Source organism: Branchiostoma floridae, chromosome 3 (genome assembly GCF_000003815.2).
Source record: "Branchiostoma floridae strain S238N-H82 chromosome 3, Bfl_VNyyK, whole genome shotgun sequence".
Classification (NCBI taxonomy): domain Eukaryota; kingdom Metazoa; phylum Chordata; class Leptocardii; order Amphioxiformes; family Branchiostomatidae; genus Branchiostoma; species Branchiostoma floridae.
The window spans coordinates 6,384,284-6,401,697 of NC_049981.1; the positions used below are offsets into that span (position 1 = coordinate 6,384,284).

The following is a 17,414-nucleotide window of genomic DNA, read 5'->3' on the forward strand; positions in this document are numbered from 1 at the left end:
CGCACCTCAAACGGACTTGAATATATACGCACGTGTGACCCCACCTTTAGACTGCTACATGTAAGGCATCTGTTCGAGTGTCTGTCACTTTATAGCCTGGTATCCAGCCGTAATTATAGCTCCCGAGTCTCTTCTAATCTAATTCTCTCCTCTTCGCAAATTACCAGAGAGGAAAGAAGAGACTCGGAAGCTATATTACGGCTGGATACCAGGCTAGTCACTTTATTCTTTGGTGTTATACTTCTGGTGTAACTAGTAATTGTTTTGGTCAGGGATCACCGAAAAGTAAGTTTACCATGGAGTTTATGAAGAGAAGACATCCCTACAAATGCATGCCATATTGTCTGAAATCTACGACAAGAGGTCTCTATGTAAATAACATCGGTTGCCTGGCTGCAGTATCTTACCTTATCACTAGAGGTCGCTGCAGTACTGGGTACTTACTGTCGTTACCAGGTTAAAGTACCTCCACTTGCTGCCAGAAGTCGCCCCAATGCCGTCTTTAATAATGCATGTGTGGACGGTTGCAATGTTGCAGAATGTCATTAAGTCCTACAGTAAAAAGTAAGACATTGCAACTGAATGGAGAATGGTGCCCCCTTAGCTTATTGCTTTGAGACTGCCTGGAATGATGACGAACCTTGTTTTTCTATTGGTGGTTATACCGCCCGATCCTACTCTGCCTGGATGAATCCATAATGGCGCATGATACGTTCTCCTCTGTTTACCCTTGAGATGATATTACCATCAAGTAAGGAATGTACCATGCACGTCATTATTTACACAGAAGAGATTAGAAGCCTATCAAGACAATGCCATGGTTTATAACGAAACACGATACATTCTGCTTCCTAATTGTTTAAATTGCAACTGATATTACCATCTAGTGAGGAATGTAGGCAAGTTAATCATTATTCACAGCTGAAAAAGATGAGAAGCCTATCAAGATATTTCAGATTGCTATCTGCAAATGATCACGCAAAACAAGCTACCAAACAGGCTCAGGAGATGTGGGACCCTTCTACATACATCAAACCAGCAAAAATTACAGTTAAATATTCTTGAAGTTTCCAGAAGTAGTGAAGCCACCGTGATACCATGGTTTATAATGACGCACGGTACATTCTGCCTCTCATTTGTTTACATAGGAGATGATATTAAAATCTAGTGAGGAATGTGGCCATGTTAATCATTATTCACACCGAGATGGGAAGCCTATCAAGATATTTCAGTTTACTTGAGATATAGACAATGGTCAACCAAAAAAGGCTCCAGAGCGACATGTAGGCCCACAAATTACTAACTTATTCGAGCGTTTGTCCCATATTAGATTACTAGATAACCGACTAGTTTGTCCATATTAGATTACTAGATAACCAAAGGCCAAGAATACAAGCAGCTTCCGTATACTTAAGGGGCTTTTCGCAATCAAAATATTAGGGGTTGGAGGGGAGATTTTCATGAATGAAAACCAACCATTTTTCTACCTTCCCGTCGGACTGGGTGGATAACTTTGGATGTACATTGCTTTATAAAATGTTTCGTCTCCGTTTACGCCCCCCCCCCCCCCCAACCCAAGAACCCTAGCAAAAACCAGCCGGAGACCTTTTTTGTGCTGGTGGAGGGGTGGGGGTGGGTATTGAGGGTGGGGGGGTGGGCGTACATTTTTCAATCTGAGCTCCAAACTTCCTGGATTTTTTACTTTCTTGGCAGAATACCTTGTCTAAACAGTTGGCCCCCGTAGAGGCTAGTAGTTAGTTTTTGTTGGAGTTTTTAATTTTATTTTGGACAGACAAGGACAATATGGCACAGCACCGAAGTTAGTAGCTTATATCAACAGTGCCACATACACAGTACAGGTCCCCCGACCGAAGTCACGTACCAATTTTTACACCAGGGTAGAGTGAGGAAGGTCGTGTAAAATGGCTTTCCCAAGGGCACAACGGCGGGGCCATCGAACTCGGGCTCTTTGGGCTAGTAGTTTGAGACTAGGCGCTCATAGATACTGCCATTCAAAATGATTTTATGGAGGATTTTCATCTCAAAATCCATATGTTTACTTTTGTCACATTAGCATTATGCAATGTTGATTTCATAACATGAATGACATTGACGTGCGCATCGAGTTTCCGCTGTTTGACCCCAAAACAATTCAACCATACTGATAGAAACAAATATCGGAAAATATATATCAATGCCATAGAATGTCAACGTCAATTCAAATGTCATAGAAAATTTCATGTGAAAGAACAAAAATGAAGAATACATTGCTTGGCATTGTGCTTAGTCAGTCGTTCATGCAACCTTCTTAGCCACTTAGATTTTAAATTGAGGGCAACTTTTTTTTGTAAACCTGTCTTGCATTCGCACGAACTCATACATTTTGTGGTTCCCTAAGTATGTCATTAATATAACCAAATCAACATGGCCTTAAAGTACATGGTTTATGCACCATCCAATACGGGAAGGACTTTATTTTTAACTTATAAATCGGTTTCTATCTTAAACAAATAAGTGTGCCCTTTGATCCTACATACAATAGAATATCCAAAAATATAGTTAAATATTTCGAAGTTTCTAGAAAAAGTGAAGCAGCCATATTACCATGGTTCATATTGACGCATGATGCATTCCGTCTCTTCTTTCTTTACCTTGGAACTGATATTACCATCTAGTAAGGAATGTAGCCACGCGTCGATCAATATTATATTATTCATGCTGAAGAGATGATCACGAGATGCCTTTTGAGCCACATTAAACCATGTTGATTTGATTATACGGATGACATCTGCGCGCGCATCAATTTTCGGCCGTCTCCAAAAATTGGAAAAAAAAAAGGTTTCAAACATACACTAAGTGATACAAAGCAGATTCAAAATAAGCAAATGAGCCGTGGATTGCAAAAAAAAAAAAATATTGAAAAACCCGTACTAATGTTATAGAATACTCCAAGGTTTAAAGAATTAAAATGAAGAATCTCTTGGTTTGGTATACCACATTCTGTATGTTAAGTCATTTGTTCAACCTTCCTGGCCACTTTGATTTCATAATGAAGGCATCTTTGCTTTGGTCAAACTTTTTTATTCGCACACTCGCATCAGTTTTGGGGTTTTCCGTAGATGTGATCCAGATAATCCAATCAACGTGGCCTTAGACACTACAGAAACGACAGACGCTTCTACATTGTATACGTTTAAAGAGATCTTAATTGGCACGTTCTTGCCCAAACGGGCTAAATACAGTGATTCGGTTGTATTACATGGAATACTTAAGTAAATACAATCACAAGTACTGCTTATACAAGCGAAGAGTTGGATAAATAAAACATTTGGAGCTATGCTATCATTATCACTATAACTATTGTTTAAATGCGTCTTCCCTTTTCTTGAAACAAGTTTATATGAACTCACATAGTTTTTGTTGTGCAATATTGTGTCTAGCTGTCAATATGTGTATGAACAGTTCGCCTTTGGTTAACTGTTTACTAGTACATCGTGCGTCAGGAAATGACGTTTATAGCTATAGCTAATTGACAGCTAGCAGAGATATGTTTGTCATTGATTTTATCTGTAACGACAGAATTTTAAAACTGCAGTTTACTCGTTTCCTCCACATTTAGTACTGTGCGTTCAATTCGAAGTGTTTATTTATGAGATTTATGTATAATGTTAAATGATTGTTATTGTGATCCCTGTAAGAAGATACGCAATTCAGCCTTTGGCTGCCAGGTATCCTTAATTTTCAAATAAACCAATCATCATCATCATCAGGATGACTTAGACGGGGGTGGGGGTGGTGGTGTGGGGGTATGATTGCTTTCGAAGCCTACGCCAACTTTAATGTCGTATAAAGCCATATGCCCGAACGGCTTATGCTAGCGCCACCAAATTTGGTGAGTTTTCCTAAAATATATGGCAACAATTTCGCAAAGTTCGACAAATTTTCCAGTTTTTCGTGTTGCAATTGCAACCGTTTGTTCACAGGAAGTTTTGCCCCAAAAAATGCTTATTTAGGTTCTAACAATGAATATTTCACATTCATTTGCTTTATTACTGCTATTTTGTCAGATAAATAAATATTATGTTATTGGGAATATATTTAATTTTTGAATATGCATAAATTATGCTAATCTGATGACGTCATCAGCCCGAATAAAAGATGGCGGACCATATGGCCAGATCAAGAATAGCTTATCATTCCTTAGAATTTGCAACAATCTGGTATTTTTTCCTCATGGTAACGTCAAACTTCTTTTCCTTGTTAGATAATATATCTCTATTGTTTCCTAAAAATTGGGTGGCCATACAGCACGTCGTTGAAGAGTTATAGGACTTAGAAATAGAGGGCCTCAAAAGCCACCCCCCCCCCCCCGTCCAGGGATGACCAAGAAAGCCCGGTCAAGACCGGGTTAAAATGGCAATAGTATTCCTTCCTTGTTCTTGATTCGAAAATATAAAAATATAAAAGGCTTAGAATGTTAACACAAAAAATCGCAAAAGGTGCAAAGCGATAAAGAAAATGAAGTACAAAAACGCCGGAGGCGATTTAGTGTCACCCAACATTTGCCGAGAGAAAGGACCGTTAGCTGAGCTACATCCTTGCGGGGTGATGAGTATGTGTCCCCGAACACAAACGTTCAACGCTACGTACAGAAATAACATTTTGTCGGACGTCTGTCAGCACTACGCCATTTTTTAAAGAAGAAATCTAAATGTTATATTAAGTAGACCAGAAAAACAGAAGAAAAGATTTGATTCTTTTTTTAAATGTCCATTTGAACTAAATCAGTACATGGCAGAAAACAAAGGTACAGTTATTGAACTTTGTTTGTCAATGCATTAAACCTGAATGATGGGTGTGTGTATAAAAATCATACTTCATATAGTGGGAATAATGTTCAGTTGCTTTTTCGAAAGCAGAACCTTGTGCAAACGCCTTCTACATAAAAAAAGCCACTTACAAGTGTTCGGTGACCTCATACTTCCATGAAATATTATAATTATGCAAATGACTTTCACATTTGCATAATATATGCTTGCTTATTTACACCTTTCACTAACTTACAAAGGTCACTGTTGACAGCCCAATCATTTACTACACGTACTAAGACGAATCAGGATACTTTCCAGATTAGGGACTTATTTGCATAATTAGTATCAGCTTAACTTCCGCCTGCCACGAAGTACATAATGTAACATGTATTTGAGTCCTATATTGCAAAACACTGTAAATATAGATTTTCCTCATTAAGTATGCGAATCAAGTCCAAATTTGCATAAATTGCACTTCATTATGTACATTTCTGCCGCAGGTATCTGCATGTCAAATATCGTGGAAATCCTTTATTCCTATGTTCCATTATGCTCCTTAACGACAAAAATACTCCTGCAGTTCCAGAGCAAGCTGCTAGGGGGCCCAACCATACACCTTTTCTTCCTTATATCACAAGCTATCTGCCACCAAGAACTCAAGACCATAGCATGTACAGGTATAAAGGTACAAAAAAATTGAAGTTCTGCTGCAGTACCAAGGTCACATAACAGGGGGCTCAATATTTACCTTGACCTTTGTCTTCCCAACCCCTACCCACATACCAATATCATTGCAGTCCATTAAGAGGTTCTAAAGTTATGATGACCACAAATATCCGGAAACACAAACACACAGACTCAAACGTGTACACAAACACACAGACACACAGACAGACTCACTCAAAACTATTCCTCCAGGTAAAAATGCCACGTGAAAATGCAATCTTTGGGTATCTAAAATTTCAAACGTTATAAAGCAGGATTGCTATTGTTCACGTTGACACACGATGCAATCTACCTAGCCTCCATTTGAATACCCTCGAGTTTATTAATATCTAGCGAAGAAAACAGCCAATCATTTACAATAGCCAATCATTTACAATATCCAATCATTTATAATAGCCAATCATTTACAATATCCAATCATTCACAATATAGCCAATCATTTACAAAATCCAATCATTTACAATAGCCAATAATTTACAATACTGAACTATATATTGAGATGTTTTAGCCCTTGCTGCAGCTGGATAGAGCACTTCGTTGGCACTCCGTCTTCGATTTTTGCATGGGGCGCCTCTGTCGACATCTGTTTCCAGCGTCCCTGCGAATTTCTGTTTTGAACCAATAGTTTTCAGCTTTGCAGCAGGCGGTAAGTCAGAACCTTTGGCCGTTTATCCTTTTTTATTCTGCTCTTTCCATTTAAGCAATGAAGGAATGCTCTGCTAAGGGACTAGACGGTATTTACCGTGTGGATGGCTGGTGCAAAGCGGGTCCGGTTAAATTTTTCTTCCATTCCCCTCCCCCGGGTCACATTTCGATGGCCCTTTCCCCACCCAAAAAAATTGATGACCCTTCCGCCCAATGTTGCCAAGCCTTTTCAATTATACACACTTTGAAAACAAACTTTTGTTGGCGAATGGGCGCCGGAGCGTCGTGGGTGCTGGATCCGCAAGCCGTCGCAAAGCACGTTCAGAGAAATATTTGAAGTCTTGATCATCTGAAACTTCATTTCCTGTATTTTAGAGGCACGTTTTGTTTGTAAACTAAGGCTCCTAAGGCCACTTTGTTTTCGCTGACCCTCTCCCCGATGACCCTCTCCCCGACATCCTCGTTTGCCCTCCCCACAGGCAAAAAAAAAAAAAAAAAATTCAATGGCCATCCATCCCCGGTAAATATCGTCCCAAGTCCCAAGCGGATTTTCGACTCCGACTTTTTTTTCTAACGTTTTCTAGGCGTTTTCGCTGGCCAACATGAAGAATACAAGACAAAAAAGAACGCCAAACAACAGCGCCCGAAAACTCGCCAAAATTTAAAACACAGCCGGCGCCGAACCTCTGCTTGGAGACTGATAAAAGTAAGTAACATTATGATTGGCTTTAGCCTAATAGTATATAAGAAGCGGGAAATAATTCGAAACAACTTATTACACGAGAACTTTAAATTTTTTTCTTCATTTTTTAAGAACAAATTCTGTAGATTGAAAAAAATACAAGAAGATAACAAATGGCTTATATAGACATTTTTTGGGCAGATATAAATGTTTTCAACAATTTTCAGGCTCCACTACAGCAACCATTTTCAGGGTTGCTCAGAAAAATGGTGGAAGGTCGCTGAGAGAGAATCGTCGCCATGGCAACTACTGGGGAGTACATTATCGTTGTCATCAACGGAAGTAAGCTTTATATCTTTTGCCTTTAGATTTCTTCTTCGTTTTGCTGTCTTGATCTTGTTTCTTCTTTCTATTGATTTTCTTTCTCTGCAGAAGAAAATGTTAGTAAGTTGGATGAAGAAAAATCGAGGCGCACTGTAGTACCTTACCTATGCCGTACTGTAAAACACGACTCTTGTATACAATTCACATAAAACAAAACGTATGAAAATGACTAAAAACTGGAGTCCACCGGCGACCTCATACCACCGTTGAGCTTGAATAGGGTTAAAAGTGATATACAGGAGCATATACTTAACAAAGAAGGAGAATGAAATATATAACGTTAGATAAAGCTTAAGTTAAGTTGTTGGTCCTGGGCCTTTTCAGAAAGGAGATGAAGCGACAGCTAGGGCGGTAAAATTATTTTAAAAATTCGAGACATCTCCGTTTCTGTAATGGCTCGTACAAAACAAGAAGGACAATTAAGTTTTAAACTTGAAAAAACAACAGCAACAACACCTGCTTGATAATTATTCAAACGTATGCCCGATATGAATAAAATAAGTTCACTGCAATAATAGATGTACCCACAGCAAAACGAGCTTATAACGGTGAGCTTATAAAGGCGAATTCCTTTTCACGTCAAACTCCTTGAATAAAAAAAAAGCAACTGCCGCCGAGCGATTTAAGCTAATTTGCAGCTAATTTCATCGACTAAAAAAAAAAAGAATCCTTCCTACGATGGCATAAGATCTGGCCAAGGAGTGTAGTCAGCCAAAAGGTGTACAGTTGCCCCGGTAGCCAAACACACTCCTAGGCCGGTGTGACAGCGATCTCGCCTCCCCGTGATCTCGCCCCCCTCCCCGGAGGGGTGAGATCACTAGTGTTTTCGCCCCCCTTTAGCGTTTTCACCCCCCCCCCCCAATACCCACCAGTGTTTTCGTCCCCCTTAAGGACATTGCTTCTCGGAGGGTTCTCAAGAGCAACTACATATTAGGCTCGCTACCTGGTACTATGCTGCACCTGGGGAGTAACGTATATGGTGTGTTACCTGGCACCTATATGGCACCTCTTTACCTGAAGATGTTATACCTCGAAAGTCGATACTATATGGTTCGATGCAAACAAGCCATTGAAATGAAAAAAGACACTTTTTTGAGGAAAAAGACAGAGCTATCGCGAACGTATAAATCAACACCATCTACGGTACGGAATAAGTCAGGTATATGTTTTTAATTTGGCACAGTTTTTTTTTTTTGAAAAGGAAACCTTTCCAAAGCGCTACCAAAAAAAAAGGGAATTTTTGTTCCTTTTTATAAACGCTAACTGGGGCCAATTTAATATCCCTGTTGGGAAATCCCCCAAAAACCCGGGAAAAGTCCCTTTTTTAAGAAACTTAGGGAAATCCCCAAAGGGGGGCGAGATAGGGGGGGGGGGGGGAGATCCCTAGCGATTGCGCCCCCCGGGGGGGGGGGGGAGATCGCTGTCACACCGGCTTCACTCCTCAGCTTTTGATACTATCTTGAAAATTAATACTGGTAGGCTTTGCATAGTTTTCCTATTATGTGAACTAAATTTGCAAAATAATGCCCGAGGGCTAATTGCATATACAGTCTCAAGAACAAAGAGAAGTAAATAGAGTGATACATAAAACTAGTGTCTAATCAACTACATTGTACTATGAATACTATTGTCGGGTTTAACTTCTTATTTGAAGGCAGTGGTTAATGAACTGTCCGATATGTGGGACCGCGTAGCGCAGCGGGACCGTGTTCGGCCCGATCTGTTACGGGTTTGAATCCGGCTGACGTGTTACCGATCTTGTGCCCTTGGGAAGACGCAATAAACTTCATTCATTCATTCATTCATTCATTCATTCATCCATTCATTCATATCTGACACTGACGCCTATACGACGTCAGAAAATGACGTCATTATCCGGCATCTTGGATCGACAAGCTTGAATTTTATAGAAGACGTTTTTTCTACATATAACCCCCAAGCCCGATAGAAGTGACGAAACAGTTTGAAGTGATTGTGTTTTGTAAAAAAAAAGAGAAGCTCACCTTTATGTTTCGCGCCACTAAGCCACAGTAAGTACATTCTCTGGATGACATCCTAAGAGACCACAAAAAATGAAATAGGGCAAAAAAACATGGATATTCTTGTGTCTAGAAATCTGCTAACATTTGATTTGGTAGCCACTCCGCAAATTATAAAAACAGGAGTAGCCAATGCTGTATACTGTTGGCCAGTCTACTCACACATTACCTATCTTTGCTTAGAGCATCTGTGTGGTAACTTCTCTTATCCCTGAAGATTAAGTCTAATGTGCCGCCAAGCCTTTGTGTTTAATCTGTTATTTCCAAATAGTAGTCATAAAGAAGAATATTTGTACTTTTTTTGCAAAGCCTAGACCTAATGGACTAAGAACGCCTGCACGTTAAGCAGTGATAGTTTACAATAGCTCCATTTCATCATCATCGGTCGACGTGATCACGCATGTTCGCACATGTTTACACACGACGGGGTGATACCGCCCCTTACGGGGTGACATACCCTTTCGCTGGCTAATTACAAGACGGGGATGCGCCAGGTCTCCCGTCCGGGTGAATGATGTAAATCACCGTGTGGCTGATACGGTATGGAGGTTCGCCAGGCCTACAACCGGGTGATTTGAAGTGAATCACCAACTCCAGACAGAAGGGTTTGCTCCAACCACACCGCACCATCGCACGTGTGGGGGTTCTTTAACGTGCATGGGGTGTGACTCTCCCCATACACGGGACCTCAATTTAACGTCCTATCCGAGGGACGACTCATTTTTCACTTGAGTAAAGTGAGGAAAGTCGTGTAAAGTGCCTTTCCCAAGGGCACAAGGCCGGCAACATGGCAGGCGGATTCGAACCGGCGACCTCTCGGTCACGGGCCGAATACACTACCAATGTGCTACGCAGCTCCATTTATTGGGTGCAGTTATGATGCAACCATGGCCTTTGTTCACACGGAACGGTCTAATACCGATGAAGACTTGACTTTGGGGTATATTTAGCATAGTTTAGTAGGATTCCCAACCATTCCTTTTAGTTTCCTTAAAAACCATCATTTTTTCCTACAGTCAACACCGTGGTGACCATTGTCGGTGGTCTTCTCACCATACTGACCATCTGTACACGTCCGGCCCTACGGAAACTGGTCAACGCACCTCTGGTCAGTCTCAGCTGTGCAGATATCCTCTTTGCCATCTTGTTTTCCCCCTTTTGGATCCATCAAATCCTAAACCCCCTATGGGAGCCCCCACCAGCACTGTGCTGGGTTCTCGCCTATTCCACTCCAGTGCTGTTGGGGGTATCGTTATGCCACATGTTGTGTATCGCTCTTCAGTGTTACTTCAAGATCTGTACCCACAGTACACGTCTAAATTCCTCACGTACCCTCGTCATCATGCTCTTCATCACATGGTTGGCCCCCATGGTTTCATTCTTGCCTCTTCACATCATTGAAGAGGTAAAGGTGGACCCGAAGCTGAAAAAATGTTCCGTGGGAAATTCTGACAAAATCTGGGCATTGATGCCCCCCCTCATTTTAAACACCATCCTACCATACATTGCTACACTGGCCTTTTACATCCTTATCCAGAACCATGTGAGGAAGAGTAAGAAACGAGTCCAGGCTAACGCACAGGGTCCTTCAGCTCGTTTGGCGGTGAAGTGCACACAGGGGGAGGGGGGTGGTGCCGGCCCTTCCACCAGCACAGAAACCGGCAGGGTGGCAAAGCCTGTACGAAATCGAAACAGTTTGGTGTGGGCGGGGGAAGAAATGTCCACATCAAGTGATGGCGAACAGAAAGCCAGTGACCAGATAAAGCCCAGTAAACCTAAAGATGCCATGATCCTGGTTGCTCCGGCACCAGGCACAGAGCTAAATGAACAGGGCAAAACATCTTTGTCAAGTGATGAGGAACAAAAAGGCAATGACCTCACAGAGCCCGATAAAGCCCAAGACATGACCCCAACTGTCGCTACAGTGTCACAACAGACAGGCAAAACTGGACGACAGCAGCACGCTGTCCCGGGCAGCAGCTCACAAAACAGCAGTAGTGCTGCTGAAAGGCAGATCACCAAAATGATGATGATGTTGTTTGCTGTCTACACTTTGTGCTTTATACCCATTACTATAATGGGGATTTTCTCCAGCCAAGTTCCTGCCGAAGCCTTCAATGTGGGCCAGTTGTTGTTGGCATTAAATGGTTCCCTGAATCCAATCGTATATGGCGTCATGAACAAAAACATTCGTCAGGGATACAAGCATGTTTTGACAAGGTCCTCTACTTCATAACGTGACTTTCTTTCCAAATTTTGCCATATTATTTGTAATGAAATTATGTCAGAAAACGACTGTTAACGATTGGAGACGGACAGTCGACATTGGTGTACGTGTAGGAAAGGAAACGTTGGATAAAACAATAAAGAATTGAGAAGATGCATGTCTTACACAATTAACAGAAATTCCTATCAATTGTACTCAAAAATAAAATCAAGCAACTTGATACAGGGTTGACCTTTGTTTTGTATCGTTTAAAGTCAATAAATTGAATATAGAAACAGAAAGATACCACAATGTACCCACAGACCAAAGGTTCTGCCAATTTTGTCTAAAGCAAATCGTAAATGAATTTCATTTCATCATAGAGTGCCGTATGTATGATATGTTACGCAATAAGTTATTCACATTCCTATGAATAAATACTACAGATTTAAAGATACTCGATGATGATGATATGATACCAGACGTATTTACATCCGACAGCCCTTATAATTCTAAGATAGGTAAATTGCTTTGTGATTGTGATTATAAAATGTAGTGAAACTCATGTTTAGCCCCAGCTGATTGTATGGAGATTTTCTTATATTTTACATAGTTTTGGTAGTAGGGGTTTATGGTTAATTCTGTATCCACTTTCTTGTAGTTTATATTTGACCATAGAAAAGTCACTTTACTTTTTGTCGTTTAAAGCTTACATTTCAGTCAATAGAAATGAAATAGACAGTCTTGAATTTTGTGCCAATTGTTGCACAGTTACTTAATGTGTTCGTTTAGTAATTGAAAACATCAATTTTGTTGGAAAGGATTGAATCTTTGGAGGTACACTGTTCTCTTGTACATTTTCTGTAGAATACATTTTGTGATATATGTTATTTAGATTTGTGACGACTTTGTAACATATACGTTGTGCCATTTGCTGCACAGTAAAGTTGATGTATTCATTCATAGATATTATCCATTGTAGAAATTATTGAATATTTGAATGCGCTTTGCTCTCTTGTATATTGTAAGTAGAATACATGCTTTTAGTCATTTAGAATCGTTATGAATTTTTTTTCAAATACAGTAATAAGCTCATTTAATCATAGATATTAACGTTATCAACCTTGTTAGAAACGATTTAATCTTTCGATTTCCGCGGACGTCTTTTTCATTGTATGTAGAATACATTTTGTAAGTCATTTAGAATTGTCACGACATATTTGTCAGATCTTTTGTGTTGTGCCAGAATTAAATGTTGCAGAGTAAATTTCATTCATTCATTTATAGATATTGTCAATAGTGTTGGAAAAATGGAATCTTTGTATGTACGTGCAGTGTGTACGTCTTACGCTGTAAGTCGTTTGGAATTGTTATGAAATATTTGTCAAAACATGTACGTTGTACCAAGCGCTGCACAGTATAGTTCATTTATCCATGGCCATAGATCAATATTGTCAGAGACAAATGAACGATTCGATGTATTTCAATTCTGAATCACACTTTATGTGTCATTTATTTGAAAATATACATTGTCTAAAAGCATTTGACTCTGTTGTGTGCTTGAATGAACCATTTGTTTGTTTTGCATAAATCTCCTTTAGGTGTAACGTTAACATACAAGTATTGCACAGTAGGTACAAGCTACTGTATGTAAGACTATGCTGTGGTTTATTATAGTCATTCTATTGATAGACGAACAGACAAAAACAACATGGTTTTGCAGAATAGAATGAAATTATTGCGGGCACTCTCGAAGCTATAGACTACTTCCATCGGCAAAACATGCACAGGAACTATGGAATAAGCTTCCACGGACTTGCTTCCCCACAGGGTACAGCCTGAAACTGTTTAAATTAAGGGTAAACAAACATCTCTCTTCACAATTCAGTAATGTAACCCAAAACGCTTGAGTGGCTCCACGAGCCTTGTTTTGCGGTGACCTCTAAGTAAATAAAAATAAAAGGAACAGATGCCTACTATTTGATCTTCATGACCTTTGGTTATGGTATATTAGATGGCAGATGTAGTGCAGATGATATGCAGATGTTATGCATATCTTAGATGACAGATGTTATGCAGAATTTACATGGTACTTATGCATATGATTCTAATTCGTTATATCAAATTTAACAAGCTTAAGTGGCACCGTGTGTGGTGTAACTGTCAGAGCGTTCAGCTCGGAATATCGAGGTCCCGAGTTCGATACCCGCCGTTCCCCCGACGTTGTGCGCTTGGGAAAGGCACTTATGGCCTTCCTCACTTCGCCCATGTGCAACAATGTGTACCTGACTAGGGAAGTAAAAGAAAAGAAAAGATTTTCTTTACCTTCTGTCTGTACTGAGTATGTGGTGCTGCTAATATAAGTTACTAAATTGCCACATATAGTTCTCGTCTGTCCAAAAAGCAAAAAAAAAAAGTTTTATAAACCCGCTCCGTTCCAAGATACGACTATTCGAACATATAAAAATGATGACATTATTTTTATGATAAATGACAAAATGCTATAAAGATTCAATGAAGGTTAACATGGTTAGATGTTAGATTATCCAAATGATGACTTCATTTGCATAATATGGCCTTCATTTTTAAGATAAAGTTGTCTAACTCAAGGTCGTTGAGCCCCAACTAAAGAATGTAAGTTATGTTTCAGGCCTGGACATGAATAGAATAGGCAGTCAATGGCCTACCCTGAATCAATATCCCGAGGAGGATTCCACAGCCAATCAGCGAGCCTGGTGGTATTCGGCAGAGCCCATTCATGCGCGGGGGGAAAATTTAATTTTGGACTGGGTTGCTTAATATACAAAAGACCATGCATTTCAGTGGGAGTATTTCTGGACTGGTCTATTTTGCAATCATAAATGGAGTGTACTGGAAGAGTCTATTCTTCCACGGAGGGGGACAGATTCAAAAGTCATTTTTTGACTTTGTTAAGTTTGTGAAAATATTTCAGTGGGAGTATTCTTGGACTAGTCAATTTTCCAATTTTACATGGGGTGTGCTGGAAGTGTCAATTCTGGCAAGAAGGAGGGCATTTTTAAATTCATTTTTGGCCTTTGGTGATTATGTCAAAGTTCTATTTTAGTGGATGTATTTTTAGACTGATCCACTTTACACAGGGGTATCTCACGGGACGAGTCCATTCTTGCATGGGCAAAGTCCATGCATTCATGCACGGGGGACCTCATTTTTCCCATTTTTGACTTGGTTTCTTACACAAAAGGCCATATTTTTAGCGAGATTATATATGGATTGGTCTTTTATGGCGCCTTAATTAAGATATTCATTCCTTCCTTCCTTCATTCCTTCTTTCCTTCCTTCCTTCCTTCCTTCATTCATTCATTCATTCATTCATTCAAGCATACAACAGAGCCAGATGTTTTTAGACAAGACAATATATATTGGATGAATAGATTAAATCTTAAAAACAAGCAAAGTGTATTCTACATACAAGAAAGCAAAATACATCCAGAGATTCAATGTTTTCTAACACAATCGATAATATCTATAGATAAATGAATTACGAAAATGTTTTCTATATGCATGCAATGTACAAGAGAGTCACTGACGAAACCTACTGGATAGTAGTTGAAATGTTTCCAAAACCATATTCAGTTGCTTGAGTAACTATTTTTGAGATCATTTTACATCAAAAGATTCAATAATTTCTTACATCAATATCTGTGAAAGCATAAATGGGGCTAATTTGCCCAACACATTTTGACCAATATTTCGTAACAACGCACTACGAAGTACATCCAAAGACAATCGCTTCTAATACAGCTGGTAACATCTATGAATGAATCGAGTGGAATGAATGAATGCGTTAGCCCAACAACGTACAAGATTTAACAAATATTTCGTAACAATTCTAAATGACTCACAAACGTGTTCTAACTGTAATGCACAAGAGAGCAAAGTGCATCCAAAGAGAGCAAAATTACATGCAATGATTCAATCGTCTGTTACAAGATTGATAATATCTGTGAAAAAATACCTGAACTTACAGTACAACGACAAGTATCACAACAATCCAAATCACTTACAAAGTGCAAAATGCATAATGATTATTCATACAATGTATAAGAGAGCAAAGTACATTCAAAGAGAGCAAAGTACATCCAAAGATTCAATCCTTCCCAACAGCATTCAATTGGTAAATTACATGAATAAATTAACTTTACTGTGCAGCAATTCCAAATAACTTACAACAAGTATTCTGCATACAAAAAATAACATCCGGGCATATCCAAAGATTCAATGGTTTCTACCAAGTCTATGAATAAATGAACTTCACTGTACACCAGTTGGTACCACGTACAAGTTTTGTCAAATATTCCGTACCCATTCTAAATGACGTACGAAGTGAGACGTCAAGAACAGGATAAAATTCAAAAATAAAAGAACAAAGTGCATTCTACATAGAATTTACAAAGGAGAAAAGTACCAAACATTCAGTCGTTTCAAACACAACTGAGTTTAGCTATGAATGTATACATGAATAATTGATGTAAACTGTATCTCTGTTATATACTTTGTCTGACCCTTGCCTCTTCCCTCATGACCTCATTAAAAAGTTTATAAATCCACTACATTCCATGATAGGACTTTTAAACTTGTCACCTATGTAACTGAGGAAGAATGAGATATCCGTACTGACTCTTTTCCCATTCATATGATGTTATGTTATTTCATAAAATGTCTTTTTTATTTTTATTTTTATTATTTCATAGTGGCCAAACTATAGCTTCTTTATTTTGATTGTTTGATTTTATATTTTCTGTCATTTGTGTAAGGTATGCATCCTCTTAACCCTATCCAGACTGAGGGGGGGGGGGGGGCAAAAGTGCCTGCGCCAAATATGACGTCGTATAGCTCCCAAACGGCTTGTGCTAGAACAACCAAAGTTGGTGACTTTTCCAAGAATATTGTTGGCAACAACTTGCAACAAATAGAGTAAGTTTATATTTTTTTCTTCTTGCCATTGCAACGGGTTTCATCACTACTTGGAATTTTCTTACAGAAAACATTCAGGTGAACTTTTTTAATCCGTTCTTGATTTTAGCTTTATATGTTGAAGAACATGTGTGTTAAGTCATTCAAGTTGATCATCGAAGATGGCAGATAGCTAAACTACAAATGACGCCAAGTTATGACGTTATTTTTGACGTCGTTGCGTCGGCTTTTGACAACAGAAGTCTTATAACACTGAAATATTGATAAGAAACCTATATTGTTAACGTTTTGTGTGAAATATTTAGGTATTATGGGAATTCCCCGTTTTAGCCCCGAAAAAATATTACTTCACAATGATACAAAAAAATTAGAAATTATAAAACTTGACAAGCCCGTCACTCCCTGCAAATTTGGTGATCATACAGTAAGCCGTTTTGAAATTACGAAGGGGGGGCCGAATAAGCACCCCCCCCCCCGGGTCAGGGAATGCCAAAAAAGCAAGTCTGGATAGGGATAACTCCTTATTGTTTCATCCAATGTTTCCTTTCCTACATATATACCACTGTCGACTGTCAGTTTCGAATTGTCAGCAGTCGTCTTCTGTTTCATTCACATGTCAAACATTGGAAAGAAACTCACGTTATGAAGTTGAGGACCCTGTCCCAGATATGCTTGTACCCCTGCCGAATGTTTTTGTTCATGACGCCATAAACGACCGGGTTCAGGGCACCGTTCAATAAAGCTAACAGCTGGCCCACAGTGAAGGCTTCGGCTGGAACTTTACTCGAGAAAATCACCATTAGGGTCATGGGCATACAGCATAGAGTGTACACAACAAACAGCATCATCATCATTTTGGTGATCTGCCTTTCAGCAGGACTGGTAGAGTTTTGTGAAGTACTGCCTGGGACAGTGTGCTGCTTTCGGTTAGTTTTGCCTAACTGATCTGACACTGTAGCGACAGT

At 39.5% G+C, this 17,414-nt stretch overlaps 2 protein-coding genes across 2 annotated transcripts in view; one reads left to right on the forward strand and one right to left on the reverse strand.

The window, feature by feature from the left end:
• The first annotated feature begins 7,163 nt into the window (after positions 1–7,163).
• LOC118411178 (alpha-2C adrenergic receptor-like) lies at positions 7,164–11,523 on the forward strand. The gene is made up of 2 exons (XM_035813255.1): positions 7,164–7,206; positions 10,304–11,523. The coding sequence occupies exons 1-2, from the start codon at positions 7,164–7,166 to the stop codon at positions 11,521–11,523; spliced, it is 1,263 nt and encodes a 420-aa protein (XP_035669148.1).
• A 5,561-nt stretch (positions 11,524–17,084) lies between these two features.
• The window catches only part of LOC118411179 (alpha-2 adrenergic receptor-like), a 1,160-nt gene continuing 830 nt past the window's right edge, over positions 17,085–17,414 (reverse strand). The window contains exon 3 of the mRNA XM_035813256.1: positions 17,085–17,232. Coding sequence (XP_035669149.1) covers positions 17,085–17,232 — 148 coding nt within the window. The remainder of the gene's footprint in view (positions 17,233–17,414) is intronic.

What these genes read in the sequence shown, in the direction of transcription:
- LOC118411178 (XM_035813255.1), top strand. Translation starts at nt 7,164, where the DNA reads ATGGCAACTACTGGGGAGTACATTATCGTTGTCATCAACGGAA. An exon ending in TATCGTTGTCATCAACGGAA is followed by an intron (nt 7,207 to 10,303) that starts GTAAGCTTTATA and finishes TTTTTCCTACAG; the next exon opens with TCAACACCGTGGTGACCATT.